Source organism: Varanus komodoensis, unplaced genomic scaffold (genome assembly GCF_004798865.1).
Source record: "Varanus komodoensis strain SLA01 unplaced genomic scaffold, ASM479886v1 scaffold137, whole genome shotgun sequence".
NCBI lineage: Eukaryota > Metazoa > Chordata > Lepidosauria > Squamata > Varanidae > Varanus > Varanus komodoensis.
In genome coordinates, this window is record NW_025335397.1 from 318,012 (window position 1) to 328,804 (window position 10,793).

The window sequence follows — 10,793 nt, forward strand, 5'->3', positions numbered from 1 at the left end:
AGAGCATCCCGGGAAGAGCCCCGCCTGCCCTCGCAATAATATGGGAAAGGGGCCGAATTTCTCCTGGCAGAACAGGTAGGGCTTGCTTTCGCTTCCTGCCTTGCCTGGTTGACTTTCTCTCTGATTGTTTCCTAGGACTGGGAGACTCCGGGAGGCTGCGGCTTGCTTTGACCGCCACGATCTTCACAATGAAAAGCAGGCAGACGGATGGGTGACAGTGTGCAAGGCCCTTTCAAGATAACTAAATGGTTACAATTCTAAATGTAGTGATGGCAAAAGAACAATTGGAAATAAAAAATACTGTAGCTAAAAGGAAACTCTTTCTTGGGCTTATTTATGATAAATTTGGCATTGCAAACAGAGTTCATCAGAACCCCAACTCTTGGATAGCCTCTCCAGTCTTTGGATGTTTATGTGGGGAAAAAACATGTTTGCTGCAAGATAACACACAGTCAAGGATGCTCATATTTGTGACAACATGAAGGAACATGGAAGCATGGTCATTGCCTGAGTATGACAGTCCGAACAACCAGCGCGTCATGGAATGAAAATTAGAGTGGAAAACAGCAGCAGTACTTTTCACACCTAGCATATGAGGGCATCTCCATGCAGACTAGGCAACGCAAACAAAAAGCACCGGGGGATGGTCTCAGCGCTCGTTCCAGCAAGGGCCTTGGAATGGGATGGACTGTGCAAAGTGGTCATGTGGAGGAAGACCTGCCTCAATTTTGTAAAAATTCAGTGGAAATTAAGGTAACAAATCACACCATCAAACTGAGTCTATGACTGGATGTCGAGAGCTTCTTTTCTCATTACAGATGGCATGAACTACCCCCTGACCTCAGCTTGCTGTTCCATTCACGGGAGAGGAATTGAATGGGCTTGAACGCTGTGCTGAAGCTGAACAGAGGGCTTGGCTGGGCCTGGGGAAATGGTTGCTGCCGCAGTGCTCTGGGGCAAGGCAGCGTCCTTCGTGCAGGGCTGCCGCTTCAGAGGCTGCCTGCTATTTTGTGCCCAAAGGAAGGCAACGGTTTACGGAGAAGCACATGAGCATTCCAGTCATCAGTGCTTCTGCTTCCCAAAAGCTGGAGTATTTTTCTCTGAAGAAAAGGAAGATTAGCTACCTTTCACTGAACACCACGGGATTATCCCTGCAGGAGCAAGTAAAGCAAGAGGGAAATGTGCTCTCCTGGACTTGGCAATTACTTTTGGACTGAATAATTTCCGAACTGTACAGGATAAGGTCAGGATGCAAATGATGGAGAGGTTCTTGTTTCCCAGAATGAAATTGTGTTACTATGAATGAAATATTGCAAACTTCTTCCACTTCTCCTTGGAAAAGTTATTTGATGCTTGGCATAGAAACAAACGAGAGGGAGATCAGAACCCCAACCTCTGAAGGGCACTTGCATCTTGCTATACAAGACTCCAGGCTTTAGCAGGAAAGGCCTGGAGTTAGAGCTGAAGTGGTAGCTACATGGAAGCCACTTTCCTAGGAAGAAATCAGCAAAGCTTTTGCACAGGGTGGTGGGGATCCCCTAAATGGCAGCAGCAGAGCATGCATATGGTAATGCAGGGAAAATCCGTTCCTTCTCTGGGCATGCCATGACGGTGAAAATGCAGGTGGGAACTGTGGCGTCTGTGCAACGCAGCAAAGGCAGTGACACCGCCAGGACTCTCCTCTTGGCCCTTTATCCTCAGGCAAAGGCCTTGTTCTCCACCACAGGGTCTTGGGCATGCGGGGCTGGTGAGCACAGAAAATTAACCATGACAGGGAAATCCAAAGGCAGAAGAAGAGGAGGAGGAGGAAGACAAATGGAGATGGATCGAGTCCATGAAGGCAGCTGCAGCCTTGTGATTGCAAGAGCTGAACAAGGCTCTCAAGGACAGGATGTTCTGGAGGGCCTTCAGTCTCGGGGTCACCATAAGTTGGAGATGACTTGACAGCACAGATGCATTCATGTTTCTCAGTAAAATAATGTTGAGCCCACAGCTCTGCCCTAGCCTGGTCCCGCTGACTTATGAGTACAGCCAGACTCTTCTCCACATTGTCCATACTCTGATAACTTCTAGTGCTTTGCGACAGAGACTGCCTGGACACACAGTGTGACTGTGCTGTGGTTGGCAGCCTGCAGCTAAAATTGGTCCAAGCACTGGGAGTGCAGCTCACAGCCTTTGGGTTGCCAGAACTCAAAGCTCTGGGTTGATGGCTGGAGATCAGGGGACTGGGACATTTCTAAGCCAGGCAGCACATGAAGGATCTTGTTGGAGGCTCCTCTCCACATGAGTCTTTTTCCAGCCCTCCTGGCATGAATCCCACCCCATTCTGACATGATTCTGCTTTGGTCTTATGTTGCAGTGCCTGCTGTTTTGTTTTGTTTTGTTTTATTTTATTTTATGGGACATTTATATGATATTATTTCAACTGAATAGTGTCAAAGTCAGTCTAAAACATTCAAAGAGTAGGATACAAAAGTATGCAAAACAAGGAAGTTAATGAATGCATATCAATCCACAGATAGGACTTTTTCTGGTTCTAGTATTTTGGGGTTCTGTCATAAAGGCTGCATTGGTGAGTCCCACTCTGTGCTGGAGGATGGAGTAATAGCTTGTTTTATGCTGAATAGGAGTTAGGAGTGGCATCATATGCAGCTGTTTAAAAAAAGAACACATTTTATTAAAAAAAAGCTTAGCTAGGTTAGTGGCAATGTGTGTGGAGCATGTATCATCCTAGTTCAACCACAGGGTGGTGCTGCCACACCACACAGAGGATGTAACAGGGAGTGACCAGCACTCGGAGAGCTGCAGTCACAAGACAAGGAGCCCCAGAGATAAAGGCAACAGATCCTCACTGCAGCCAAATCTGCAACACCTTCAAGAAGAAGAGGCATCTCTATCCACTTAAAGATAAATACCACTTGCAAGAAATCTGCCTTTGAGACATTTAACACATACCAGCACCTTGGAAAGGACCAGCTGATGTTTCAGACTTGATTGGGAGTGAAAGCTGAAACAATGGAAAGGCACCCAAAAAGCAGGCAAGTGCGGTCTTTTTTCTTGTGTCTCTGTGTACTTGTGCCAATGTGTGAGTCCTTCCACTATTCTGTGCCAGAGGAGAAGAAAAGCGGCTCTGTGGTGGCGAACGTGCTGCGGGATCTGCGAGTGGAGGGCAGGGAGCTGTCCGCTCGGAGGGCCCGGCTGGCTTCCAAGAGCGCCAAGCAGTATTTCCGGCTGGACCCTCATTCCGGCAACATCCTCCTGCAGGAGCGCATAGACCGGGAGACACTGTGTGACGAGAAGGACCCCTGCGTTCTGATTGAGGAGGTTGTGCTGGAAAATCCATGGCAGCTGCACCGAATCGAAGTTCAGATTGAGGATGTGAATGACAATGCCCCCAAATTCTACAAAGATCCATTACTGTTTGAAATTCCAGAACAGGTACCCCTGGGGACAAAATTTATTTTGGAGAGAGCTCAAGATGCAGACAAAGGAGAAAATGCTGTTCAGAATTATACACTGAGTCCTAACAAGCATTTCAGGCTGGATGTTCAAACTGATGGTGATGGCAGCAAATATGCAGAACTGGTGCTGGAGAAACCTTTGGACAGAGAGGTGAATGCACAGGTGACTCTCATGTTGACAGCTGTGGACGGAGGGATTCCCCAGAGATCGGGCACAGCAGAAATATTAATTAATGTTCTGGATACAAACGACAATTTCCCTCAGTTCACACAATCCCTGTATGAGGCAAAGTTGCAGGAAAATAGCCCTTTGGGTACACTGGTCACCAGAGTAGAAGCCAGTGACAAAGATTTTGGCTCCTATGCAGAAATCACATATTCCTTCAGCCAAGTGGCAGAAAATATTCTCAGAGCGTTCAAGTTAAACAGGCATACCGGTGAGCTCACCTTGGTAGCTCCAATTGATTATGAAGAAAAGAGCAAGTATGAGCTGAGCCTCCGAGCCACGGATGGAGGGGGGCTCTCTGCCTACTGCAAGGTCACTGTGGAGGTGGAGGATGAGAATGACAATGCCCCCGAGGTGGCTGTGACATCCATCACCAGTCCCCTGCCAGAGGACTCGCCTGTGCAGACGATGGTGGCCCTCTTCAGTGTCAGGGACCACGACTCTGGAGACAATGGCAGGACCACCTGCACCACAGACCCAAGCCTGCCCTTCGGGCTAAGAGCCACCGAGAACAGCTACTACCAGCTGGTGACCCAGCGGCCCCTGGACCGAGAGCGGGTCCCCGAATACAACGTGACCATCACAGCCACAGACCAAGGCTCTCCCCGACTCACCTCGCTGACAGTGATCAGCATTCCCATCTCGGATATCAACGACAACCCTCCGGTGTTCGAACGGCCCCTCTACGAAATGCAGGTGCGGGAGAACAACATTCCCGGGCTGCTGATCGGCTCAGTCCACGCCTCTGACCTGGACGCGGAGCAGAACGCCAAGCTGACCTACATGCTCCTGCCCGGGAAGGTCAGGGACGGCCCGGTGTCCTCCTATGTCTCCATCAACTCCGAGACCGGGAACCTGTACGCCTTGCGATCCCTCGATTACGAGGACATCAGGGAGCTCCGTGTGATGGTGAGGGCCCTGGACAAGGGCTCCCCCCCACTCAGCTCGCAGGCCACTGTCTGCATTCACGTGGTGGACGAGAACGACCACGCACCTTTCATCCTGCACCCTCTGCAGAACAGCAGCTCCCCATCCAGTGACCTGGTCCCGCGCGGGGCCGAGGCCGGCTACCTGGTCACCAAGGTGGTGGCCACGGACCATGACTCGGGGCAGAACTCCTGGCTGTCCTACCAGCTGCTGAAGGCCACGGAGCCGGGCCTGTTTGTGGTGGGCGCCCAGAACGGGGAGGTGAGGACGACACGGCCGGTCCAGGCTCGGGACAGCTCCAAACAGACGCTGGTGGTGGCTGTCAGGGACAGCGGCCACCCGCCCCAGTCCGCCTCCGCCATGCTCAGGATCCTGCTCGTGGACGGCTTCTCCGACCCCTACATGAAGATGGTGGACGTCCCCCGGCACGAGGAGGCCGAGGAGGAGGGCCGCACCCTGACCATGTACCTGATCGTTTGCCTGGCTGCCATCTCCTCCATTTTCCTGCTGTCCATCACCGTGTTCGTGGCGGTCAAGATCCAGAAGCACCGGAAGCTCTCTGGAGCCCTTCCTGCAGTATCTGCGTTCCCTGCGGGGCCCAGTTCCCAGGAGAATGGAGAGGATTCTGGCTCGCTCTCCCAGGCCTTCAACTATGAGGTGTGCTTGGCCGGCGGGTCCCTGGACAGCGAGTTCCGCTTCCTCAGGCCGCTCTTCCCCATTTTTTCCATGGAGTCTCCCAACCCTCAGGTGAATTCAGCAGATTCCCAAGAAATCCCAAGTGGTGCAGCACAAAGTCAACTCATGAACCAGGTGAGCAAATATTATTCTAATCATTTTCATATACTTTGCAATTCTAAATGCCTAATCATTGACCAGAACTCTATTGAAAAGTATCCGCCGCACTTTATGATTGGATCCACACCTTAATGTACAATTGAACCGATATGAGTGAAGATTTGAAGTACTTGCGTTTCTTTTCACTCTTCTTTCTTTTTGTCTCTTCTTACTTTGTACCTGTCCATGTACTGAGGAAACTGATGATCATCCACCACTTCTACAGTATAGTGGCATCACATGTTTCCATGTGCCTGGGAGCCCACCTTCTCATCTCAATCCAAGCTTTGCGATAGCTCCATATTTGCTTTATTTCCACAATTTAAGAATGTAAGAAAAGCCGTGCTGGATCAGAGCATAGGTCTATCAAGTTGAGCACTTTGTACACACAGTGGCAAACCAGACACCCACAGGATTCCTGAAGCAGGACGGGGGCCAGGCCTCCTCCTGCCCAAGCTCCTCAGTGACAGGTGTGTGCAGGCAGGCCGCCTCTGGCGAAGGAGGTTGCCAGCAAGACTACTAGCCACGGAGAGCCTCCTCCCTCATGAATCTGTGCAATTCCTTTTTAAAGCCATCCAGATTAGTGGCCATTACCACTTCTGTAGTTTAGCGGTATGCCGTGTGAAGAAGTCCTTCCTCTTGTCTGTCCTAAACCTCCCACCCTTCAGCTTCGCAGGATGACTCTGGGTTGGGGTGTTGTGAGAGAGGGAGAAAATGGCTCCCTCTCTGCTCTCTCTGATTTGTAATTTCCTGGATCCCTCCTGAATCCCTTTTGAAAACTTGGTGCTACATTGGCCATTCTCCAATCCTCTCCTGCAAGGACTTATTTTAGGGGCATGTTACGTATTTTGGTGAGACAGGCAGCAATTCCATGCTTGAATTCGCCAATAACTCTAGGATGGATGCCTCCTAGGCCCATCAGCCTCATTTCTCTGGATGATTATCTTCCGTCTGAACTTGGGCTGCACTGTGAGACCAGGATCTGAGGGAAGGTGTTTGGCCATTCAGCCCTTGGCCAGCTGAGGTGCTGCGTCAAGACTGGCTGATGGTGTTTGTGCTTTCCCAAGTGACCCAGCACTTTCAGGGCTCAGTCCTGTGGGGTGGGCACCTGCTGGACAGCAGCCTGTGGCCAGCTGCCGACTATCATGGCCTTTGCCAGGCTGCAGCCAGCAGGGAGGAGCAACGGACGTGCCTCACCTCTGCACCTCCTCCAACCATCTTCCCCGCTTGGGCTATCAAGAGAGGCTGACTGGCAGGGGCAGGGAGGCCACAGGAAGCCATGGCTTCGAGGCTCCCATCTGCCCGTTCTGCCTGCCCTGCTCTTCCCTGCCTCTTCTCAGTCCAGGAAAGAACCCCGGAAGCAGGTGCTCTGCTTTCCAGAGTGGCCCAAGGGGTGCAGACCGAACCGGAGCACAGAGCCCCTTCCAGACTACGGGAGTGCCTGTGGCTTGGGAAAGGGGACCCCAGCATGCCCCGGGGGCTCTGCAGGGCTCTCCCATAGACCGCAGCACTGCTGTGTAACTGATTGCCTTGTCTAGACTTCAACTGTTTGGGCAGTGGGACTGGATTCAGTGGTGACTGCAGCTTTTATGGATCTGCTGTATTTTCCGATTTGTATTGCATTTTTGTCTGCTTTAGGGTCTGTTGCTATGCTCTGTGCTGCATCGTTTGCCAGCCCTTGGAGCCACCGCAGTCACAGAGGCAGAATATGAATGTATTAAAATGGCACCAAGGGACTTTTCTCTTGAAATAACTCCTTATCTTCCCCAGCGACCTTCCCCGTGCTCTTTCTTGCCATCCCACTTTGCTCCATGAAGCATTTTCCCCGCTTTTCTTGTTCCTCACATGCGGCTTTATCCGGATTCTTTAGCTGATGATGTGACCTTCCAGGTTTTTAAAGAGCAATGAAAGTCCTGGGATTGTTTTAGAGCAGGGAAAAGGTAGCCTCATTTCTGAAAGGGGGAGACAGTGCATTTGCCCATTTGGTAATGATGCCAGGGGCTGCACCACCTAGAGGTTGTGTGGTGGAAAGACAGGACAAGAAAGCTCTGTGGAGAGTGGATCTCGACTCCACAATGACAGGGATAGCGGATGCAGCAGATGAACAGCTCCTGTAGAAAAGCTCGATGTCTCTCTGAATACGGTTTGGCTCGGCCTTCATAGATTCATTTATTCTGCTGTGCTTTTCAAGTCTTTTGGGCACTGGAAGACAGATGATCTGATTCCCTTCTGAGACCTGATCCGTTGGAGCTGCCGCTTTTGCCTGGAAGGCTGGGGTAGGTGGGGCCTTATTTTTCAGCTCAGGGGAAATGTGAAATTTGTTGCTGGAATACAGGAACAATCTTTGCAAAGCAAGTCTTTTTGCTGTTGGGATGTTTCAGTGTTAATTCGTATTAATACTTCTGCTTCTCATATCAGGATCCTATTTTGCAAGCATGCTGTGGCCTGGGTTGGGTTTCATATATTGGATTTTTTACTTGAATATCAGTTCTTACCATGGACACACAGCCCATTAGCAGATGGCTACCAAGATCCAAAGAACCATGAATCCCATCCTCTGTGACCAATGGGACTTCTCGCATCTTTTCCTTTGACAGTAACTCGCTTCCTACATGGGACATTGCTTTTGGAATGAAGTGTAGATTTAAAACTGGCCTGCAAGACAGTGCGAGGGGCTCCAAGAGGGGAGGCATTCCATTCGATGAGTGAAATCCAGTCCTGTCCGTCAACCCATCTCTACGGATTCAAGCAAATCGCATCACATTCCATGCTGATGATCACTGGCAGTGGAAAAGAAAAACGAATGTACAACAAACACAAAGCTTTTGGAAATCAAATCGCTCCTGCGTTCCAATACTAATGTTATAAAAGTATTATAAGGATTAATTGATAAACATTACTAAGAAAACTATTTTGATGTCTCAGCTTAATAACAAATCTAAAAACATCTGAGCTGTTATTGTTATTCATCTTGTAGTGTAAAGGAGAGATGTGCAGATGTACCACTTTTCCAGTGATCAGGGTACGTGCTTATTTGGTTTTTAATTGGCAGATTCTGCGCATTAAAAACAATAAGGAACTTTATCCTTTATTCCAGAATATGATTCTCTATTACTCCATGGAAAGGTGAATGTCGGTTGCATCAGATTCTTCTATGTGTGAGAGCTGGGAAAACAAGAAATATGCTTCCAGAGATTGCTTCTTTCTCCCTTTCAGCCATACATGACATTTTTTTTTTTTCCTAGTCAAGCATTCCAGGCTATGCAAAACATGTCAAGCTCTCCCTGCAGAAGATCTTTCCCCTCATCTCTGTAAGCAGAGCCATTAATGGGAGTTGTATCGTGGCTTAACCACAAGGTGGCAATATCACACAACACAGAAGTTGCTTGGTTGTAACTGCAGGACAAAGGAATTAGAAGGAAAAGACAGCAGAGCTTCACTTGGAGAGACGCTCAGGGCACTCTGGAAGGAAAGCCACTGTGCCCATCGCCGGAGGAATAAGCACAAGCAGCTGCTTGCTGTGGAAGCGTGCTGGGGCTGGTCAGCTGCAGCAGCTGCCCCAAGGAGAGCCACCCTGCTTCTCAGACCGGGTGGAGGAGAGACTGGACGATGGAAGGGCACCTCCAGGGCAGGCAAGTGCAGGCTTTTTTCTTGTGTCTCTGTGTACTTGTGACAACGTGTGAGTCCTTCCTCTATTCCGTGCCAGAGGAGAAGAAAAGTGGCTCTGTGGTGGCGAATGTGCTGCGGGATCTGCGACTGGAGGGCAGGGAGCTGTCCGCTCGGAGGGCCCGGCTGGCTTCCAAGAGCAGCAAGCAGTACTTCCGGCTGGACCCTCTTTCTGGAAACATCCTCCTGCAAGAGCGTATTGACCGGGAGGCACTGTGTGGTGAGAAGGACCCCTGCGTCCTGCTCTCTGAGGTCGTGCTGGAGAATCCCCTGCAGCTGCACCGCATCGAGGTTCAGATTGAGGATGTGAATGACCATCCCCCCAGATTCTCTAAAAATGAATTCATCTTTGAAATACCTGAACAGACTCAGCTAAATACCCGATTCCCTTTGGAGAGCGCTCAAGATGCAGACAAAGGTGAAAATGCTGTTCAGAACTACACACTCAGTCCTAATGAGCACTTTCAGCTCGATGTACAAAGCCACGCTGATGGCGATACGTATGCGGGTTTGGTTTTAAAGAAACAGTTAGACCATGAGGAGGAAGCACAGATGTCTTTAATTCTGTTGGCTGTTGATGGAGGGACCCCTAAGAGGACTGGAACAGCACAGATAATAATTGACATCCTGGATAACAATGATAATGCCCCTCAGTTTAGTAAATCTGTATACCAAGTAAAACTGATGGAAAACACTCCTTTGGGCACACTGGTCACTAGAGTGGAAGCCAGTGACAGGGATAGTGGCTCCTATGCAGAAATCACATATTCTTTCAGCCGAGTGCCAGAAATTGTCCTCAGATCATTTAAGCTAAACAAGCACACTGGAGAAATAGCAACTGCAGGGACAATTGACTACGAGGAGAACAGCAAGCATGAGCTGAGCCTCCGAGCCACGGATGGAGGGGGGCTCTCTGCATACTGCAAGGTCCTTGTGGAGGTGGAGGACGAGAACGACAATGCCCCCGAGGTGGCCGTGACCTCCGTCACCAGCCCCCTGCCAGAGGACTCACCCGTGCAGACGGTGGTGGCCCTCTTCAGTGTCATGGACCGCGACTCCAGGGACAACGCCAGGACTACCTGCACCATCGACCCCAGCCTTCCATTTGTGCTGAGAGCTGCTGAGAACAGCTACTACCAGCTGGTGACCCAGAGGACCCTGGACCGAGAGCGGGTCCCTGAGTACAACGTGACCGTCACGGCCACGGACCGAGGCTCTCCCCGGCTCACCTCGCTGACAGTGATCAGCATTCCCATCTCGGATATCAACGACAACCCTCCGGTGTTCGAACGCCCCCTCTACGAAATGCAGGTGCGGGAGAACAACATTCCAGGGCTGCTGATCGGCTCAGTCCATGCCTCTGACCTGGACGCAGAGCAGAACGCCAAGCTGACCTACGCAATCCTGCCCGGGAAGGTCAGGGATGGCCCAGTGTCTTCCTATGTCTCCATCAACTCCGAGACCGGGAATCTGTACGCCCTGCGATCCCTCGATTACGAGGACATCAGGGAGCTCCGTGTGACGGTGAGGGCCCTGGACAAGGGCTCCCCCCCGCTCAGCTCGCAGGCCACTGTCCGTGTTCACGTGGTGGATGAGAACGACCACGCGCCCTTCATCCTGCACCCTCTGCAAAACAGCAGCTCCCCGTCCAGTGACCTGGTCCCGCGCGGGGCCGAGGC

The 10,793-nt window shown here is 50.8% G+C and overlaps 2 protein-coding genes across 2 annotated transcripts in view; both read left to right on the top strand.

The window, feature by feature from the left end:
• The first annotated feature begins 3,015 nt into the window (after positions 1-3,015).
• LOC123019781 (protocadherin beta-16-like) lies at positions 3,016-7,330 on the top strand. The gene is made up of 2 exons (XM_044422847.1): positions 3,016-5,424; positions 7,319-7,330. Exons 1-2 carry the CDS (start codon positions 3,016-3,018, stop codon positions 7,328-7,330), a joined length of 2,421 nt encoding a protein of 806 aa, XP_044278782.1.
• A 1,727-nt stretch (positions 7,331-9,057) lies between these two features.
• The window catches only part of LOC123019782 (protocadherin beta-1-like), a 5,181-nt gene continuing 3,445 nt past the window's right edge, over positions 9,058-10,793 (top strand). The window contains exon 1 of the mRNA XM_044422848.1: positions 9,058-10,791. Within this exon, the coding sequence (XP_044278783.1) occupies positions 9,058-10,791 (1,734 nt within the window). The remainder of the gene's footprint in view (positions 10,792-10,793) is intronic.

Bases quoted from the DNA above. Each gene is read 5' to 3' on its own strand.
- LOC123019781 (XM_044422847.1), top strand. From the start codon at position 3,016: ATGGAAAGGCACCCAAAAAGCAGGCAAGTGCGGTCTTTTTTCTTGTGT.